At 33.8% G+C, this 22256-nt stretch overlaps 1 protein-coding gene across 1 annotated transcript in view; it reads left to right on the plus strand.

Moving 5' to 3' along the window:
- Positions 1-22256, plus strand: part of Sntg1 (syntrophin gamma 1) — a 774750-nt gene that overhangs the window by 534352 nt on the left and 218142 nt on the right. The window contains exons 9-10 of the mRNA XM_090338807.1: positions 15236-15338; positions 20709-20791. Coding sequence (XP_090194933.1) covers positions 15236-15338; positions 20709-20791 — 186 coding nt within the window. The remainder of the gene's footprint in view (positions 1-15235; positions 15339-20708; positions 20792-22256) is intronic.

The following is a 22256-nucleotide window of genomic DNA, read 5'->3' on the forward strand; positions in this document are numbered from 1 at the left end:
AACAACAACAACCAAGAACTATTGAGATTTATACCAATTATAGAGGTCTGCCCTTAGATTACTCTGACTTTCTCAAAGCAGCATCAAAGGCCATGCTTTCCATCTTCCTTTTATAAGGCTCCCTTTGTTTCTCTGAATCAGTGTTTTAATTTCTTTCCAATAATGGAAGCATGACATTCAATTCCATCAATGAACAGAGCCATGCTGTTCCTTGATTTTCAACCGGGCTATCAGTGTGCTCTGGACATACTTATTCAGTAGCCAGTTTATGAAGCCAAGAGAGCAACAGAGTAAACGGAGTTGTAGTGATTTCCCAGTCCAGTGATCTGACAAATTGCGGCTCCAATCAAGCTGTCAGGATGTCATTCTCACCCTTCCTCCCTTCTCACACTAAGTTATCTCTGTTAGAGTTGCTATCTGGGGGCTCTACTGCCCCATGTTGCCATGGAGACTGAGCAGTCATAGGGAAGTTAAAGCAGCTCCCTCTCCCCATCTATTACCTACAACCAGAACTCTTAGCTTGTTCAAGGTTTTTAGGATAAGCAAGGCAGTAGAGTGTGAGTAAATGGATTTGCAAAACGTGGGCTTTTGCATCTTTAATTCTCCATACAGGCAGGAAGCCCAGCTTTTCCCATTTCTACTTGCCTTACAAATGTGTGATTTATGAAAATCTCCATCAATAGATTTTATTTCAAAGTTTTATTTGTGAGCTGAGCTCATACATTATCAATGAACACTCATTCTTTTATGCCTAACTGAAGATAAAACATTACTTCCAGACTAGTGAAACTGGCAACCATTGATTTCAATTTACTTTTAAAAAAGTGAATTTAATTCTTCAATATTGGCACAATACAGATGCATAAATTTGTGATAGCCTTGGGTGAAATGCCATTAGGAAGTATGAAGAGACTTACATGGTGGCCATAGGTGTGTTTTGCACATTGATATGTGGGATCTTTTTGCAAATTTGTTTGGAATAAGAGGATGACATTTGGTTTGGAGAAGAATAGAGATGAGGCTGCAATGTGAGCCTAACATAAATGCAAGATTTTTCTTCTTTTTCTCTTCCTTTCTTTCTTTCTTTCTTTCTTTCTTTCTTTCTTTCTTTTTTTCTTTCTTTCTTTCTTTTTCCTTCCTTCCTTCCTTCCATGCCAATACTAAACTCAAGACATAGGTGCTGTGCCTTAGCTGTTTGCACAGGGCTGGCACGGTGCCACCTGAGCCATAGCTCCACTTTCATATGTTTAAGACTTAAAACAGAAAAAATAGACCAGAAATACTGCCTTAGAACAAATTAGAAAGTCCATCACATTGCACTGTTAATAAAGGTCATCCTTACATATTCACACTAATGTCTATCGTATGACAAACATGAATGACTTTGAAATATCCATGCATCCTGTATAAATTGATAAATATCTTAATGACTTCCTGAACTCCCAAGGTAGCTTGGTTTCACCCATGCAGATGAACTTAGTACAGGCTGTGCTGACCTAGTTATCCATAGTCCCATCTATGTGGCTGCTAGCATCGGTATTATCCCTTGTTCAGTGCCCATGATGGGGGATGGCACTTGAAATTCAAATTAGCATATTTAAATGAGTCGTGCAATAGATGGAAATGACAGTATGTGGCAAGAGCAATGTAAGCAATTCTTCAATATTTACTTCTTAGTTCTGTGTTGTGCAAACATTTCATGATAAATGTGCATAAACAAATATTTAGCGACCATATTTTGCAGCTGCAGATCTAACGTGGGTGTGACAATATTTGGCTTTGTTTTTTTTCAGATCTTGACAGTTTATTATGCTTGAGATAATCTTATTCAGAATTTCATTTAAAAAATAGAAGAAAGCATGCTTCTTTCTCTCTTTTCCTTCAAGAATTCTACTGAAATCCAGCCTACAGGATGAAGCATTTATTTAAAAATGGTTCTATTATAATGGATTTGAAGTCAATATGTGTGGAAGTGATTTCAAGTTTTATCACCTATGTAAAAATTTAAATATTTCAGGCAGACCTTCCTCAGTGTGTTGTTTCAAATATATCATAGCTATGTCTAAGAACTGTACTAAACAGAAAGATGTTATGGTGCACATAACATCCCAAAGGTTGGGAGGTTAAGGCAAGTGCATTACAAGTTCCAGACCAGCCTGGGTTACAGAGCAAAACCCTGTCTCAAAAGAAACAAGGAAACAAAAAGAACTGCAATCCATTCAGTCTGTAAGAGGTGTTTTTTCCTCCACTATTTACTTGTACTCACATATTGTGCTGCAGTTGCTTTTCCTGAATAAAGAAGAGGCACTAAACTGAAGCATCTGACTTGAATATTGCAAAAGTCGCTAAACACTTGATGACATTTGATAGAAAGCAATGTTTGAGGGCTGCAGGCATTTTCTAACATGGGAACAGTGAAAGCCTTAAAATGACTAAAACCTGCTGGGATTCTCCCATCCACAGGGCAGCTTACACAGCTTTTGCTGTGTTTGCATTCATCTTGTGATCCCTTAAACAGAATTTTACCATATATATCATTATAGTATATCATATAAATGATATTAACATAATAAAATCATATATGTTGTTTGTTATATATATGAATGACAAATCTGAATCATGCATACTAGCAAGAATCATATATACTAATGCACATGTATATAGATACATTCAATGTAGATACATACATACAATGCTAGAATTGGGTTAAACTTCTTTCATTTTGTCATGGTAAAAGTGACAGCTGCTACACTTTCTTTTACTTTTTAGATACACAGTGCACATTGTATAACCACCTACACGGGTGTAGCACCACAGCTTTTTTTTTTTCCTATCCAACTATGTTAAGTGAAGGAAGTCAGATGTAAAGAGACAAGTACAGCATCATTCCAACTCATATGAAAGTTAATCATGATTGGGCAACTGCAGGCTCATTGCATTAAATCTAGCTACTCAGGAAGCAGAAGTCTGGAAGATGCTAAGTCAAGGGCAGCAAAGCAGAAAGCTTCAACTCTATCTCCAAAAGAACCAATATAAACCCATACTAGAAGTATGACTTAAGTGGCAGAACACCAGACATGATGAGTATGAAATCTAAGCAAGAAGCTCTGAGTTTATCTCCTGTTGTTACAATATTTTACCTTCTTATCTGATATATTGTATATGTCTATTTAGTTTTTGGAAATAGGATAGGGAAGGGGAGGAAACAAGGTGATGGGGGGGGAGAGAAATGGGGACCAAAGCATGAGAAAGGGTATCAATATTTGTGAAGTAATGCACCTTCTGTCTGGTGAATATAACTGTAAGCCTCCTATTAATTACAATGAAAAAGAAAAAAGAGAAAAATTATAAAAAGAAAGTTATAAGAAAGAAAGAACTTATTTACAGTTGTACTTTGTCAGTATGCCACATATTATCTTTTCTATTTAGCAAGTCACTCTGCTACTCCAAATTTTAAAATTGTCATTTGTGAAACAGAAGATAATGACTTTTGTTTTGTAGGGTGATTTTACAAGTTTAAGGTTCTATTGTATTTGAGCACTTGCAGAGACTATTTAAGTCCTGATTATTCATGCTAATTAGCACTTTGAAGTCTTATTCATTTAAACAAATGGGAATGATCAAACATCTAGTTGAATATAAAATTTTATATAGTACAAATTAACTAATCAAAAGAACTTTCTGGTCATAGAATGTTGTCTAATTATCAGTTGTTATACTAAATTACTAAATATAAAAGCATGAAACCTTGGATATTTTAATCATGTCTCTGTGTCACTGTGTTGGAGAGAATGTTTAACACTCATCAATGTATACTTCAGTAAATTAAAAATTATAGCCATTCAAGAGAGGGCTTTATAGAATTCAGGAGTTGGAGTTTTGCTGGTACAGTAGGGTTTCCATTGTTTGAAACTGACTGTGATGCCAAGATCAAACTGAGTTTTCCCTGTTGCTTCTTTGCAACTGAGGAGAAGCAGGGGAAACAGGAACTTGTCTTTCTTATGTACAGGCTGCAGAAAAATCTGTGTTTTCATTTTTTCTTTTCCTTTTTTTTAAATGCCAGGACTGGGGATGGAACTCAGGACCTTGCCCTCTTGCTTTACTTTTATTCATGGTTTGAAGATGACCAATTAACCTGTAGCTTCAGTTATATCTTTTTGGTGATTAATTCAATATAAGAATCTAAGGGACTTTTTCTGCCTGGACTTGATTAAAGCCACAATGTTCGTGTTATAGCCACCTAAGTAGCTAGTGTTACAGGTATGAGCCACTGGAGCCTGGCTCATTGAACATTTCTTCTGAAAGTATTCACAAGCACATGCTAAGGGACAATTTAAAAGTAGCATAAGTAGAACTGCTTAGAGAAATTGAGACAAAATCCAGCCAATAATAGTAACAGATCTCTTCATACCTCTCAGAGAAGGTGATGAAGAAGCCTCACTAAGAACATTTAATCCCAGCTTTATGGATGCATCTTCACATGGGAGATTTTTTTTTACTCAAATTATTCTCGGTAGTTCCACAACAATTTCTGTTCTGTTGCTCACATGTAATGCAAAAAAGCCATTGAAATCTATTTCCAACACATGATATAAAACATTGTGCCACATTCTTCTATAAGAATAAAAAAATCATATTAAGTGAAGTAAGCCAGACTCAAAGGAACATAGGCTCAATGGTTTCCTTGATGTGTCATAATCAGTAGAAACCTTGGGCTCTCCTAGCAGAGATTTGCAATAGAGCAAAGCCAAGATACATAAGGCCATATAGTATGATGCTAAATGAAAGGACCTCCAGGATATAGAAACAAAAGCCATATAATGAGTGATTGTTGTCCTTAATGTACTATGTTATCTCTCATCTCTTTTGCTGTCCCTTGGTTATCTCATATTGTTACAGTATCTCACTTTTTATCTGATATATTGGATATATTTGTATTTGGTTATTTGAAATAGGATAGGGAAGGGGGGAAACAAAATGAGGGGTGGGGGTGGGGGAGGGAAATGGGGACCAAGACTTGAGAAAGGGTATCAATGTATATGAATTAATGTACCTTCTATCTGGCAAATATAATGTAACCCTTCTATTAATTACAATAAAAATATATAAAAAAAGAATAAACAAAGATATCTGTATTCATAAGAGTTCTGTTTTGCTCTTTGCTTTGGAGTTCAGAGGTTTGAATTCAGCCTCACCTTCACCATTTGCTTTTTGGGCTGGCGCTATAGTACTTGAGTCATATTTCCACTCTTGTTTTGTGTGGAGTTTCATAGGTTTTTCTACCCAGGCTGGCTTCAAAATGAGATCCTACCAGTCTCAATCTACCAATGCAGCTAATATTACTGTAACGGATGACCAGCCCCTGGCTCATATGCAGCTTTGTCAGTGGCAAACTGAAGAAAGTAACATGTCTTCCATGTGATTCCACTTTGATTTCATTAACTTGCATTGGAATTTTCTTTCCTTTACAGTAATTTCTGTATTCTAATATTAGTAGCATATTTGTTTGACTATATTATTTGATAATATGCTCAAATATTGGCAGTCCAAATTCACTTAGTTTCTACTACTAATTTTTGTTTCAAGTAATTTTGAAGTGCTTTAAAACTTCTTTACTGACCTTATAGAAAAATAATACCAAGCCTAAGGTACATGTTGTGCAAGTGTTGTTCTCTGTCATTTAATGAGAATTTAAAATAAACAGCATGACACTCCATGCCTATTGATTAAATCTTTAAGAATTTTCTAGTTTTACTTTTTGGCTTCTTAATGTTTCTCACGTTTATTGCTAGCATCAAAAAGATTATTTTGAATTATAATCTTTTTCTCTCTATTTTCAATAGTTGTACAACAGAGTCCCCATTAATTAAAACTATTTCAAAATATGAACTTTTAAACTCTGACTTTTGGTTGTTTTCTCTTCACCTTATTTGTAGTTTATTGGTTTTGGAGTTTAAACTCAAAGAATCCCACTTGCTAAACAGTCACTCTTAACCCTGTTTGCAGTCATGGACTTGCTGCTTAGTTTTGAGACAGCTTCTTTTCCCCTGCTCAGGCAGTGTTAAACCTGTGTTAAGCTTCTTGCTAGCTAGGTTTATAGGCCTGCCCAACTGTGTCCAGCTCTTTCTTGAGGAGTTTCCAAAACTTCTTTTTGAAGGAGCTGGCCTTGATCAGCAATGTCATAGTCTCCCAAGAAGTGAGGATTAATATGAACCATTGGCAACCAGTTCAATTTGGATTTCAATAGAAAAAAATATTTTTTCCTACTTCATAAAAAAAAACATTTTGCTTACATATTTTACTGTATTTACCAGAACTCATAAGATATCTCCTCCACACACACACATACCAGAAAATGGATATGAAAGCAATTTTATCTTTAAGACAACTTTTAAATTGACTTTATTAAGCTTATTCCATATTATTTAATGAAGAGTTTCTAGGGGCCAGATGTCATGATAAGCTCACTGAATACAAGAATTTCCTGCCTCTGCAAAGCACGTTTGACAGCCAGAAGATAGCTTACGTAGGTATGTTAGTGGATACTCTAAGCCCAGGACAGTGTTGGGTGAAAAGTGTTTGTGAGATGGAGAATAACAAGTAGAGCATGTAACTAAGGGCACGGGAATGTAGAGAAAGCTGCTTTGGGCTGCTGAACGTACAGCACTGTGATGTGATTTCTGGGAAGATAGCAAAAGGAGAGAATGCTATCCTTGTAAATAGCAGCCATAATTAAGTAGGAGCCACGATTCTTTTAGTGCTACTCCTGATAGAGGCCTCATCAGAAATTGTTGCTCCTTTTCACTTTTGAATCCTGTACAATTATTAATGGAAAATATACATATATATGTTGCTATTGTTTGTTATTGTAGATGAGGATAATGATGACATTCGTTCTTGCCAATAATTTCTCTTGAAATCAAATATTTTGGGTATTTTTAATCACTTGCTGAATTCTAAATCTTGTATTTATAGTATATTATTGGCATATATTCATATTAATAATGGTATAGCTATCACTTCTTTTGTGATAATTTTATATTGATTTCTTGATTTCTTCCTTCCTTCTTCCCTTTCTTTCTTCCTTTCTTTTTTCTTTTCTTCTTCCTTCCTTCCTTCCTTCCTTCCTTTCTTTCTTTCTTTCTTTCTTTCTTTCTTTTTTTCTTTCTTTCCTTCCTTCCTTCCTTCCTTCCTTCCTTCTTTCTTTCTTTCTTTCTTTCTTTCTTTCTTTCTTTCTTTCTTTCTTTCTTGGTGGTGGGACTTCAACTCTGGGCCTGGGTGCTGTCCCTGAGTTCTTCAGCTCTTGTTAGTGCTCTAGCACTTGAGCCACAGTGTCACTTCTGCTTTTCTGGTGGATAATTGGAAATAAGAATCGCCCAGACTTTCATGCCTGGGATGGCTTAGAACTTTGATCCTCAGAACTCAGCCTTCTGAGTAGCTAGGATTACAGGTGTGAGCCACTGGCACCTCGCTTGATTTATTTTTAGTAATTAATTTTGTGCCAGCACTGACACTTGAACTCAGAACCTAAGCATTGTCCCTTATATGTATGTCTTATAGGTATTTTTTTTGTTGCCTAACATGACTTCAAACTGGCATCCTCAACTTCCTGTGTAGCTAGGATTATAGTCCTGAGCCCTCAATATCTAGCTTATTTTTTTATACTTTTAATTGTGGCAATTTCAATAATATTCTATTACAATCATATAATTATATGCATTAGTTAAAATTAATCCTAACTCCCATTTTTTTGCTCCTGTTCATGATATTATTTTAAATGGTTCTTTAATTAATTGTAAAATTTAAGTTAATCTGCATGAAAGGCAGGTTACCTTAATGGCAAATTAATCACACAAACTGAAAAGGCAAAGTACCATACTGATTGAACCCATGAGGAAATTTCGTTGGTATTTAAACAAATTCTGTCATGGTACTTAATACAATCTTGTGAACTACCTACTATATATCCCACCATAGTTAATTTTAACTCAGTTATGCTGATATACACACATTTCACAGATATATACACTTTTACTGTGTAGAGACTTGTTTGTTGGAGGTCATTGAGATTACAATTGTTTTCTGTTGTAGTTTTAAATATTATATTAAAAGTGAACTGGGTGTTTTAAGATTTATCTCCTCCTTTTTAGAGCCTGGATTTATTATTACTGGAACCCAAAATTTGTTAGAGCTAAGAACTGATCTTCCTCTTAGCTTCTATACTTACAAAATATATATTGCAGAAGTCTTAGTTACTATTTTAATCTAAGATTTTAGGAATTTGGAAATATTAAAATTTTAGTAGCTTTTCAAAGAGAGAAAATATTTTCCTTTGACCTTTAATTTTAAAGTCACATATAATTTAGAGTAGAAATGCCTATAGAAAAGATTCTTGCACTTAAAATTATAAAATAATTTAGGTCACTTATTAATGGGATAGTTGTTTCTTTGAAGACTTGTTTTGGGGAGTTTAATTTTTTGCCCCCTAAGTGTATTTTTGATATGAGGCCCTTGTATGTTGTATAGCTAGTGAAGATTTTCTCCCAGTTTATGAGCTTTCTATTTATCTTGCTAGCTATGTCATTTGCCAAGTAAAAGCTCTGTGGTTTAATGCAATCCTATTTATTCAGACTTTCTTTGATTTTTTTTTGTGTTCCTAGATTTGTTTTTTTAATTTAGGAAGTTTCAAACTGTACCAGAGTCTGGTGTTCCCCCTATCCCTTCCTGTAATATTTTCAGGGTATCTGATTTCACATTGAGGCCTTTAATCCAGTTGGAGTTGATTCTATATCTTTTCAATTTTATATTTATAAAAGCAAATATATATTATATTCTATATTTATATTTTTATATATAATGTATGATTATATATGTATCATTGTATCATTTTATATATTATACAAAATATATTATAATATATGCTATATAATATATAATATATTCATATAGTATGTGATTATATTTACTAGATTTGTAATAAATTATAAATATGTATACTACATAATATATAAATATTACATATATATATCACATGTATAGCCAATTCTGGTAGCAGCCTTGAAGAGACTTTCTTTCTTCCATTTGATATTGTTGGCTACCGTGTCAATGTGTCAATGTTTAGGTGGCCGTGGGTGTATTGAGTCATTTGGGGTCTTCAATTCTATTCCATTGTTCCTCAGACTTACTCATGTGCCACTACCAATTTATTTTTATAACTGTGGCTTTATAATAGAGTTTGGTGCTGATATTCCTTCAGTACTATTTTTTCTGCTAGGGATTTTTTTTTTTGCAGTCCTGGGCTTGAGTTCAGGGCCTGAGCACTGTCCTTGGACTGTCCCAAGGCTAGAGCTCTACCATTTGAGCCTCAGCACCACTTCCAGCTTTTTTTCTATGTATGTGGTACCAAGAAATCAAACCCTGGTCTTCATGCATGCTAGGCGAGCACTCTACCACCAGGCCAAACTCCCAGCCCCTAATGTTTGTTTTTTGTTATTAGGTGTCTTCTATCATTCCATATGAATTTTTGGATTGCTTGTTCTATTTCATTAAAGAATGTTATTGGATATTGATGAGTATTACATTGATTTTGTAGATATCTTTTGGCAATATTGCCATTTTCACAATATTAATCTTTCCAGTCAAGGAGTGTTGGAGGTTTTCTTGCTTCCTTAAATCTGCTTTAATTTGTTTTTTCAGGTTTTTAAAGTTTTCCTTGTAGAGGTCCTTCCCATTGTAGGCTATTACAAAAGGAGTTTGTTTCCTAATTTCAGACTCACTCTTCTCATTTTTATCATACAGAAAAGCTACTGATTTTGGGGGTGAGTTAACTTTAGGAGGGCAAATATGAATTGCCAATAGACACATAAAAAAAAGTTACACACCTCTGGCCATCAAAGAAATGCAAATCAAATCATTGAGATTCTGCCTCACTGCAGTTAAAATGGCTATTATCAAGAAGTCTAACATAACAGCAGATACTGGCGGGAGGTGGCCAAAAGGAAAAGCTATTACACTGTTGGTGGGAGTGTAAACTGGTTTAACGACTCTGGAAAGAAATATGGAGGTTTCTCAGAAAGCCTAGAACTCTCCTATTATCCAGCAATGCTACTCTTGGACATTTATTCATATGATCATAAACAAGACTACACTAAAGTACCAGAATAACTATTTTCATTGCAATATGATTTACCATAGCTAAGATATGGGATCAGTTGATGTGTTGCTCTTGATCCAGATGACTGGATCAAGAAAATGTGGTATATATACACAGTGAAAATCCTATTAAGTGAAGTAACCCAGACCCAAAGAAACATAGGCACCATGGGTTTTCTCATTTATAATAATTATTATATGCCTAGCATAGTCGTAGCATAGGTTCACAATAGTTGGTTAGCTAAGTACATTTGACCACATAAAATGATGGTAATTGAAATGATCTCCACGATCTGGAAACAAGAAGGCTTTTTTTTGTGTGTTGGTGATTGTTTTCTTTTGTTTCTGTCTTTTTTAAATTTTTTTTGTTATATTATTTGCACTTATTTCTTTTGTCTGTTTAAAAGGTTATTCTCCTCTGGTTTATTCCCCATGGCCAATATTTCTATATTTTTGTACCCTTTGTCTTGTAGATAAGTTTATGTGATTTGGGGAAGGTAAGGGAAATCACAGATATGGTGAGAAAAAGTGATGAGCCAATATAAGATTAATACTCACTAGACAGTATGTTGGAAATAAAATTTATAACTTTGAGGATAGGGGAGTTCTGGGAATGTGAGAGAAAAGGCGGGAGGGGTAACGATGTTCAAAATAGAAATATGCTTATTAGCTTATTTATGTAATAGTAACTTTTCTGTAAATTACTTTTACAATAAAATAAAAATGTAAAAATATAAGATGAAGTAGAAGGTAGTTGGTAAGCTAGATACACAATGTGCATCTTCCATACTGCCATATCACTTCTCCTTCCACTTCTGCACATAATAATTTTGATTTGTGTAATCCTAATTTTGCTGACATTGTTCTGCGTGCTGACATTGAAAGTGAGAACTTTATCTTCTCAGACATCCCACATTATTTTTTCCCTTATTCCCTTCTATGTTGCAAATCATACTTGACATCACACTTTGGTCTCTCACTACTTCCAGTTATGATATAGAATCCCTAAACATATTTCTATGCTCTGCTTCCAGCTGTATGATTTCTACAGTTATGCTTTATTTACTATCCTTCCAACTGTTTCAGCTTTTGGGAATATGACAGCATCTTTCCCTGTTAAATAATTTTGTCTTAAGAATTCTCACCAGGGATGGTGACACAGGCCTATAAGCCTAGATACCCCAGACAGAAAGACAGAAGGATTATAAATTTGCCTAATAAGCTAAAGTCATGAGGTTAGTCCCCAGTAATTAAGAGAAAACAAAAACTATCACTATTCAGTCTTCCCTGAAAACTGTCAGCCATTCTGGCCCAGTGTTTAAGATGTAAATATAAATACATACTTTCACTAAGCCATAGATAGGTAGTATCTTCACATATCCTGTCACATCACGGACACTTCGCTAAATCAAATGTGTGAGTAGATAAATGATGGAATATATAAGGGAGTTCCCTAATCAAAGTAGAAAATTTACATTTTTTCCAGGAAGTAATTACTCACAACTTTAATCCTTGCATCTGCCTTTGGTTCAAAGCCATCCAGAAAAGGAGGGAAGACCTAACAAGTGTGTGAGGTTTTGAATTCAAGTACCAGTATTGGCCCCCAAAAGAGAAAAAGAAATGAAAAATATTGAGTGTTACCTTTACTCAACAACACATGATAAGTTGAGTTCTTATTTTCTCCTCTATTAAAAAGCCAGTGTGGGACCTGAGGACTACCATGCAGATGTTTTTGTTTTTGCTTTTGTTTTCTGAAAACCAGCACTCTCTCCCTTAAGTCAGACCTCCACTTCTAAATATTTTGTTGTTATTTGGATATAAAACTCTAAGACTAGTCAGCCTCAGATCTCAGCCTCCTGACTAGCTAGAATTGCAGAAATGGTCCATGGGCACCTAGTTTAGAGATGCTTTTGAAATATGTCTAGGGGATTTTAGCATTGTCCTTCTCAATTAAAAGCAATCTCAATTCTAGGCAAAGTTGGCTTCATTTATCCAGATAGCAGGCATCCACATTCATCTTTCAAATCTCTTATTAAATGAAATGGCTTACAAGGAAAGTGAAATAAAGAGTGCACACAAAAAGAAAAGAGAAGGTCTTTAGTGAAGTTTTATCCAAACAGATGAGTGAAAACTGATGGTAATAAGCAGAGTTATTAGATTTGTACTAGACTCAATATTAAAGTAATAAATATTTGTAATCCCACTTCACTTTTCTATTATGATTGTTATCATTTACCAACTTTTGAATCTTTACTGAGTACAAAACCTAAGGCAGTTTAAAAAAAATAACTATTAGGATTAAAATTTACATTTAGGCCATAAAGTGTGAACAGTAAAAAAGGTGACTATATTTGTTGGCTTGGTTTTCCAGTTTAACATGGAATGATGACTTTTCCTTATGATATCCATACTGTAGACCCTGCATTTTTCACCTTGACTATATCAGGAAGCTGAAATGTGCCCTCAAACAAAGGAGAAAACAGGAAATTGTTTAAAACACACACTGAAAATCTTAATGGCCATACATTAATTATGAAATGTGTGTGGGCCAAAATGTGAAACTCTGATGCCATACAGTAATAACTACATTTGCAAATGGTATTAAATTTATAATTAAGATATCTTTATGGAAAGCCATTAAAAATGTTTAAAGTTATTTTTTAAATTATATGTAAACAGAACAGAATGATGCATAGATATACAACTTTAAAAGAAACAGAGTTTTCCACTCCATTGTCTTTTCTTTAGACAATGATGTAAGTTCACACCTGTCCCTTGTTCCCATAACTGCACCTAATGTTCTCCTTTGAGTATTTAGCTTACTTATTCCACTGCTTCATGTTTGACTCCATCACCAATTCTCAATTCATATGATATATTGGTGCTGTTACTAAGTGTCTATAATATAATATCAATGCAAATACAAAAAATTGAATTAGTAAATTCAGACTGAGATACAAAGTGAAAAGACGCAGATATTGCATGGAATTGTCTTAAATTGACATAAAAACAGAGCAAAATAGACAGCTTGTACTTTTATATCTAGAAACTCATGACATTAAATAGCATCATGCTTATTTTAAAATATGTAATTTAATATTTATCTCTTGGCATTACTCCAAAATCTTTTGTTATTTTTATACTCCCTCAGTGGTTTGGATTTACCAGGCTTGACTTCCTTTGATGGCTTGCCCTGCCTGTTGATGTCTCATGTATTAATGCCATAAAGTCATAAGTCATAATTAATGTTCTTTGTTGGTTCAATTCTTGAAAAAAATAGCTTTTTCTTATCCTTACTATACTCAGACATGAGGAAATATTAAGAGAAATCCAAGGATACTGATTATCTTTCATCTTGGATCTCAGAGAGAAATAATGTTAATAATTCACCTTCATTGTGATGATTGGATTTTTGTTAAATTCTCTCTAGTTTGCATATTTAATTTTCAGGTGGATTAGTACACCTTTTTGCATCTATGGAAATTACCATGTTATTTTCTGCACTCATTTTCTACATGACCAATTTTTACCTTTTTTAGACATAATCTTGTTTCTTATAACTTATCATGTGGAAGTTTTTATTGCTATTCTCAAGCTACACATATTCAAAGCACACAATGCAACGGACTTGACAATGTACACATACATAGAGAGTCAACAACACAATCTTTACAGTCAGATTCTTCAATCTCTGCAATCCCCACTGAGCCTCTTTTTTCATCCCACTTATTAGACAAACACTTGATCTGTTTTTCGTTTTGTTTTGTTTTATTAGTGACACTTATCTGAATTTTCTGCAAATTTATTAAATTTGCCTAACAAGTACTATTTTTCTGGCTTCTTTCATTCAATACAACTGTTTTACATTCTTTTAATGTGCAGGGTGTCTCAGTACTTCATTCCTTATTCCTTAGCAATATTGAGCTTCACCCCATCTTAAGAGTATATATTTAAATGTTCATTATTTGATAGACATTTCTGTTATTTCCAGTATCTGAGGAATAGCTTCTATGAGTTTTCATGCAATATATCTATAAAGACAGAAGTATTCATTCCAATGAATATATTTTTAAAACTAGACATATGGGATCATAAGGTGGATGAATGTTGCAACCTTTGGAAAATGCCAAACTGGTTTCATTTTGTTGTTGTTGTTTGTTTGTTTTTTGTTTTTTTTTGTTGTTGTTGGTTTAGCCATTTTTTTATTCTGTTAGTATCAGAGAGTTTCACTTCCTTTGCAACTGTCCTGGTATTTTAGATATTTCTTATGTAGACATTCTGGAAGAAGTATAATGATATCACAGTACGATTTAAATTTCCTTTTCCCTGGTTATGGAACATAGTGCATGTATTTTGTGTATTAATTTACACATGTTTGAGGTCAAAATTCATGTTTCATTAAAACAATATTAATTTTTTGTTATTGACATAAGTACATGTCATTTATCAGATAAAGATATATCAATATTTTCCTTCAACTTTTGGCTCTCTTCATAGAGAAAATGAATTTTTAAGTTCGTGATTCTCAGTTAAACATTTTTTTCTTATGAATTGTGCATTTGGTATTATCACCAATAAATCTTTTCCTCCTCAGTGTTACAAAGGTTTTTTCTACTGTCTATACCAATGAGATTTTTTTCCAGAAAAAAATTTTCCATTCTCTCTCTAAAAAATTTATTTTGTCATATATTATTGTTATGTCATGGGAGGTTCTTCCATTAAATATATGACTATTGAAACATACTTGCACTGCTTGTTGGAAAGATTTTGCTTTCTTTACTCCATTTTTTCCTTCATCAAAATTAATCATCCGTTTTTATTTGTGTTCACTTCTGGATATTGCTTCCACTTAACAATAACACAGCACACATATATGTAAACAAGACACCACAGAACAGAAACAGGAGGACATGTATGGTCTTGTTATTATAGCATTAAATACAATTTTCCTTATATTAGATAATAATTTTCAGACCCATGGGGGAAAACAGAGCATGGGAATGGCAACTAATAATTTTCAGACTTTGTAATTATACAAAGGCAAAAATAATGATAATTACATTTTAATTCTTTTTATTTTTAGGTTCAGGTTCTCCGGAATGCTGGAGAAGAAGTGACTCTAACGGTATCATTTTTAAAAAGAGCCCCTGCTTTCCTCAAACTCCCATTGAATGAAGACTGTGCTTGTAAGCATTTGCAAAACATGGCTAAGCATTTACATTTTATTTACTCACTAAATGGCAATTTTCTGGTTAGTAGCTGACTAGTTCTTTTCAGAGTTAGCATGCCCACCTAAAAAAAAACACATTCTTAATTATAAGATGTTCTACTGATTTTGATTAGAAGGCAATGGGTTTGTTTCACAACTATTTGCTACATTACACCTCTTAACTCAATAGAGAAGTGCTTTTGTCTTTTCTTTTTCTTTTGGTAGTGGGGATTTCACACTTGTTAGACAAGTGCTTTGCCACTGAGCTGTAACTCAACCCCACAGAGAAGTATTATTTGTTTCAAAAATATGCATCAGAGGTGGGTGTGGGGTCTCACTCTTGTTACCCTGGCTATTGAGCTATCTGGAAGAGCATACATGCTGATACTGGAGGATCAAGATTTTCTGGAAATCTGGGCAGAAAAAAATGTGTGAAATTCTATCTACAGTAAACAAAAAGCTGGGCTAGAGACATGGCTCAAGTGACAGATCAGCATTCAATTTTCCAAACCAAGCAAGTGTGAAACTCCAAATTCAATCCTTGCATAATAGCATTAAATCGAAAGAGCTAGGTTCCAGTGGTTCATGCCTGTAATCCTAGGTATTCAGGAGACAGAGATCTGATGACTGAGGTTCAAAGCTAGCCAGAGCAAGAAAGATCATAAGACTCTTATCTCCAATTAATCACAAGTAAACTGAAGTGGAGTGAGGTTTGAAGTGGCAGAGCAATAGTCTATCACAGAAGAACTCAGAATTTAAGCCATACTCCCACAATAAAATAAAATAAAATGAGAATGTGCATCATGAAATGCATCATATCCATAATCTATATCTTCATTAAATTGTATTTGATGAATATAAAGGTTATCTAGCCAGAAAATGATACAGATAAACATGAAATTATACTTCACTAGTTCTGAGAGGAAAGACAGAAGAAAGCATTTCTCTCAGGATAATATAAAAGTTTATAGAAAAATTAGTAACAAGTTTTTTTACCAGATTTTTATGCTTTTTTCTTTTTCTTTCATGAATTGAAAGGCATAACTATTAAATTGTCTGCTAAAATAATTTGTACTTTAAAATGAATAAGTTGGGGCAGGGAGTTTGGCCTAGTGGTTAAAGTGCTTGCCTAGCATACATGAAGACCCGGGTTCGATTCCTTGGTACCACATATATAGAAAAAAGCCAGAAATGGTGCTGAGACTCAAGTGGTAGAAAGTCCAAGAACAGTGCTCAGGCCCTGAGCTCAAGCCCATGACTTGCAAAAAAAATAATGAATAAGTTATGTGCAAAGATATGCAATAATTTTAAATGCACAATGGCTTTAGCTATTAAAATACATACACTTGCTTCACACCCACTACTCACACTCATGGAGCGTTTTCATTTAATCTGCTTCCCAGTCAACAGCAGAAATGGACCTGAATGTCCTTTCTGTGCTGTAGTACCTCTTCAGGAATTTTATGCAGTGGGCTCATTCTTTGTGCCACTTTTCACAATCACTTCTATTATCAAGGATCTGTTTACTATTCATCCATATTATAATAAGCAATTCACTTATAGCACTGTTTAATATACCATTAGGGGAATATACTAGAGATTCGTAATGTGTTTCCTCACATTTTCCTACTCTAAATGAAGCTGAAATAAAGGTTCATGTACAAGGCTTTTACCAGTACTTTTCCCATTCTATTTTGATAAAATAAATATCAAGAAATTGGATTGCTGAATGACAGGATGGATCGCATTTTGATAAATTCAAAAAGTAAATTGTAAAAGTGGATGCATTTTTATTGCATTCAGTACACATATCATCAATTGTGCCATCTTGGGCAAACATGCGCAGTAGGAATATCTTTAAGCACATTGCTTTATGATAGTTGTATTTTTTTAATTTAGCCAAATTGAAACCCTGTATCTTGAAAACTAAAAGTGTGTTTTTCCACTCCTGATTTCTAGTTAAACTAATAGATTTTTGTTTCTAACAGTATGACTATATTTGTTTCCTCATAAAAGCCCAATAATGTAGAATTTGTGATTTTGCTTTCTTTCATTTAGCATTGTGTGATCAAGGTTCATTATTATCATAGCCTAAACTAAGTATATTTAGTTTTTTAATTTTATGTCACTCACTAAGTCTTTTCTATATCCCCTCCCTTGCCTGTGCTAACACTATTCTTTCTCTACTTCTATGAGACCAAACTTTCAGTATTTCCTATATGAGGTAGAGCATGGAGCATTTGTCTTGTTATGCCTGAATTAACTAATATAACATCCTGCAGGCCATTGCTATAAATGACAGACATGGGTAAAATAAAATGGCATATATATAATGGCATATATGAAATATATTTATATAAGGATATATACAATGGCACATATATATCAATGTGGTTTTTCCTGGCTTTATGCTTTCTATAGTACCTTATTATGGTAACTTATTAACTTGTTTCTGGATTACTCTTCTAAAAGTTTTTGGGCTTTATCCTGTTGTTAATTTGTTGCAGTAAAGCACTGAGTAAAGAGTGGATTTCTACTGTACAATCTTGCTAATATGCACAGAAACATGAATAGTTATAAGTATCATCCATTGTAGCTATGCATGTAAATTCTGAAAGTCCTACATTCTTTCCAATATTGGGTAGTCAAAGACTGTCACCATGTCACTATTGAGTGTGGAGTGAAATTTTATTGTAGGGTTTTTATTTTCCTGGCAACTAAGGAAAATAGTTCTTTATCTTGTGCTTAATTACCATTTTTATCTTATTTTCTAAGGCATCTGCTCACGTCTTTTTCCCTCATTTTCATACTGATATGACATTGTGCTATTACATTGCAAATGTTTTCTATTTTTTAGTTATATGGCATGTACATTACACATATTTTCAGTCACTCTTTAGATAATAGTTTTTATTGCATTTTGTTGTCTGGATAATGTATAGAGGCATTTACAGTTAGATTCATCAGGTAATGTGTGCATTACTTCTTGAACCTTGATACCCCTTCTTATCTTTTGGTCCCCTTGTTGGGCTGGGAGTGTGGCCTACTTACTGGTAAAGTGCTTGCCTAGTATGCAGGAAGACCAGGATTTGATTCCTCAGTACCACATACAGAGAAAAGCTGGAAGTGGTACTGTGGCTCAAGGGGTATAGCTCTAGCCTTGAGAAAGCCCTAAGAATAGTGTTTAGGCCCTGAATTCAAGGTCCAGGACTGGCCAAAGGGGAAAAAATGAATATATATATATGCATATATATCTTTTAATAAGTAGAAGTTTCTAAAATTTTGACAATATTCAGTTATTACTGTTTTGCTGCTGTCACATGGTCACTATTTATTGTAATCTCTCTAAAATTATTTGCTAACACCAAAATTGAAAAAATATTCTCTCAATTTTCTTCTCAGATTATGACTATGGGCCTTCTTCTTTAGGTTTCTACTGCAACCTACATGCAAAGGTTTTACCCATATCAAGTAGGAAGTAATTTGTGTACACACACATGCATATGTGCACACATGGTCTTAGGACTCTTTCTTATGTGTATAAAACACTTCTTGTAATGTTTAGTGAGGTTATGGAATCAGATTTACCACGTCTTCATATAATTGTGAATGATAGTTTCTTTATTTGCAGGAACAATCTGTTTAATTAGTGTATTGCTTCCTACTTAATGACTGAATAAAATGACTCTAAGGAGAGTAATAGTCTGAGTATACAGTTATATTTCGCTTGTGTTATTTAATCTTCCAGATGAATCTAGGCATCTTTTGTTAGTTCTTTTAATAATCTTGACTGTAGTGCTTTTTTAATTCTTAAACCATGCTGTCAAATAATTTGTGTGAGGTTCACCCTGTATTTTTATTATTGCTGTTTAAAATCTGCTAACTGTAATAATGACCCTCCCTTCATTTCTCCATTGGTATCTGTGCTTTGTTACTTTTCTAAGTCTTTCATTTAGTTATTTTATTCTATTACTTTTTCTTTTTATTTAATTTCTTCCCTTTTTTATTCCAATTTTTTATTTTCACTGCTTTTTATTTGTTTGGTTTAACTTACTCTACCAAATGCTGTTTTATTTAGACAAAAGTAGAAATGTATACCTACACTCCTTTTGTCTATAAATTTACATTTTCACTTGATGATGTCTTACAGTGACTTCATAGGATTGCTTATGTTGTATTAAAGTAATAACTTGAAATAACAATAATGAAATAGTGTATCTTAAGAGAGACATGAAAATAAACTTTCCAAGATGTAGTTAAAATAAAATGGAAAGTCTTTTAGTTTAAAACCAATGGCTGTCTTTTAGAAGTAGAAAAAATTAGAGAATTTCATAATAATAAAAGAGGAAAAAAATCTTTCCTTCTACTGATCAACAGGCTATGTTAGAGATGATATGTAAAAAAATACTTCGGAGCTGGGTGGTAGTGACTTAAACCTGTAATCCTAGGTAATCAAGAGGCTTGAGATCTCAGTATTGCAGCTCAAATCCAGTTGGAAAGGAAAGTCTATGAGATTGTTATCTCCAATTACCCCCAGGAAATGGCTCAATGTGGAAGAGCACTAGCCTTCCTATGAGCAAAAAAGCTCATAGAAGGAGCCCAGGCCCTAAGTTCAAGCTCCACAACTGACAAAAAAGAGTAGAATTTAGACATAATAACAGATTACAATTTCAACATTACCAACTCTAAAATAACATCCTTTGTAAAGCAAGGAATCAGAAGTCAGTAAATAGACATCATAATCCAAATTCTACTACTTACTAAATGTGACATTTTGGAAGATTACAGGTGTCTAAGACACAAATTACTCATCTTTAAAAAATAGATATTATTCAGTTTCTCATGTGAATTTAATACAACGTTTTGTTACTGCAATTTCACAAAATGAGGCAGTTTTGGAGGGGCCATTTGAATATATACCAAGAGAGTTTATAAAGCCAGAACCCTTAAAAGGATTTCTATCATGGATAGCTATGATTTCTAGAATTTTCAGAGAACCTGAAACCTCCATGCAAAGAGGAAATTTGAATAGCAACTTGCACAATTACATGTCTGAGGTAGATCATTTTGGATAATGAAACAAAATAATGTGTCTTATTTCTAAAGCTATAATATCCAAAAGTAAAACATAAATATTCACGAGTCAGAAATATTCACGAATCAGATTCAGTGTCCACATACCAATGATCATCTAGCTTACTTGCAGAACTCAACTTTTTGTGTAAGTGAAATGTGAGTTTATTGTGAATTGTGAATATTGAGAAAACTTGCAATTTTAATGTAGATGGTCGATGGAGAAGGGTGTGGAGTTATAATTGGTGGAATGTTGTGATTTTGTTTCCTGCAGGTGTTCCAAGTGACCAGAGCAGTGGCACCTCTTCTCCTCTATGTGACAGTGGCTTGCACCTCAATTATCATCCCAACAACACAGTAAGAAGCCAATGTAGTTCAGACGAATACGGATATTGCATAGGGAAAATCTAGGAAGCAATAGTCACCTCTGTAGTCTGCTAACCTTTCTGTTGAATCTGATTCCTATAAATACAAAATCCTTGCTGCTTCATCCACTAAGTCACATAGTAAACCAGGAAAGAATACTAAGAAGCCTGTTATTATTTTTTATGCTATTTTTCTGTCTCGGGTCTGTCAGAATTAAGTCGTTGGTAAGCTATGGAGATCTTTTTAATGCAGGAAGATCACAAATAATATTATGCAATCATTTCAGGACATTGCATCTTATATGTAATTTCATGCTCTACATGATTTGATGTCATTTTCATCATTTTTCTTTTGAAATTATTTGGCTAACAATCCTTATCATTTGCTATAATTTGTTACCAGTCTCTATGCTAATACCAGACAATTACTGCAGAATAAGAAAGCTACTATACACCTTACACTGAAATGTAATGAATGTCAACCTATGCATACATTTGATAAAGTGTGAAATTATGTTTGTTTTATAGATATTATTTCAATAGTTCTTTTTCATTTATGTTTTGTAGTAAGTATATTTTCTACTTTATTACTCTTGAAATTCTTCATATTTCAGCTTTCCAAATATATATTTAGAGAATAAGAGTATTCTCAGTGGTTATATGTAAATCTGATAATTATCCCCTTTGCACACAAATATAGACTATAAAACAGCTAGTCTTCCGTAGGATTTTATTTACCTGTCAGACAAACATGAAGTCTTCAGCTTCTCTTTTTGATCTACATGCTTCATCCTCTATTTGAAATTCATGACCTCATTGATGCATTTTCTTTGGAAGAATCCTCTTTATTATCTTGAGGCTCAGGGATCTTCACTGTACCCAACACACAGCATTCTGCTTAGCTAAGTACTTCAGGCACACAAGTCTCCTGCTTTTTCTTTCTTTCATGATAATGGTCAAAGGTCACTGATACAAATGGAAAGATATTACATAAATTCAATCATATTTAGATAGACTCACTGAAATCTCCTTTTCCATTTTACATGTCAGTGATATGATTGTCTCATAATAGATAATCCTTTCTGCAGGGATCTTCTGGGGAGTGGTTTAAAACACTTTTTTATGAGAATATAATGTGAACTTTGTTGTTGTTATTATTGTTTTTCTATCACTACATTTCTCAGGTATGTAGTTACCTTCTATTTCTCTCAGCAGTTTTATCTGCAGGGCTAAGTTGGAACTCAGGGCCTCAACATATTAGTCAAAGCCGAGTGACTCTCCCATTCCTGTTCGTCAACCTCTTTATTGATTAAATTGCTTTGTGGTTTTCTTCTCTTGCAATCTACATAATGCCCTTGATTCTTCTGACACCCTTCCACTCCCTTTACCATGATGGTTTATTGGCCCAGGTTAATGACAGAGTTGGCACCACCTGGTTACACTTGACCTCTTCTGTA

Source organism: Megascapheus bottae, chromosome 9 (genome assembly GCF_031878675.1).
Source record: "Megascapheus bottae isolate mThoBot1 chromosome 9, mThoBot2.hap1, whole genome shotgun sequence".
In the NCBI taxonomy this organism is placed as follows: Eukaryota; Metazoa; Chordata; class Mammalia; order Rodentia; family Geomyidae; genus Megascapheus; species Megascapheus bottae.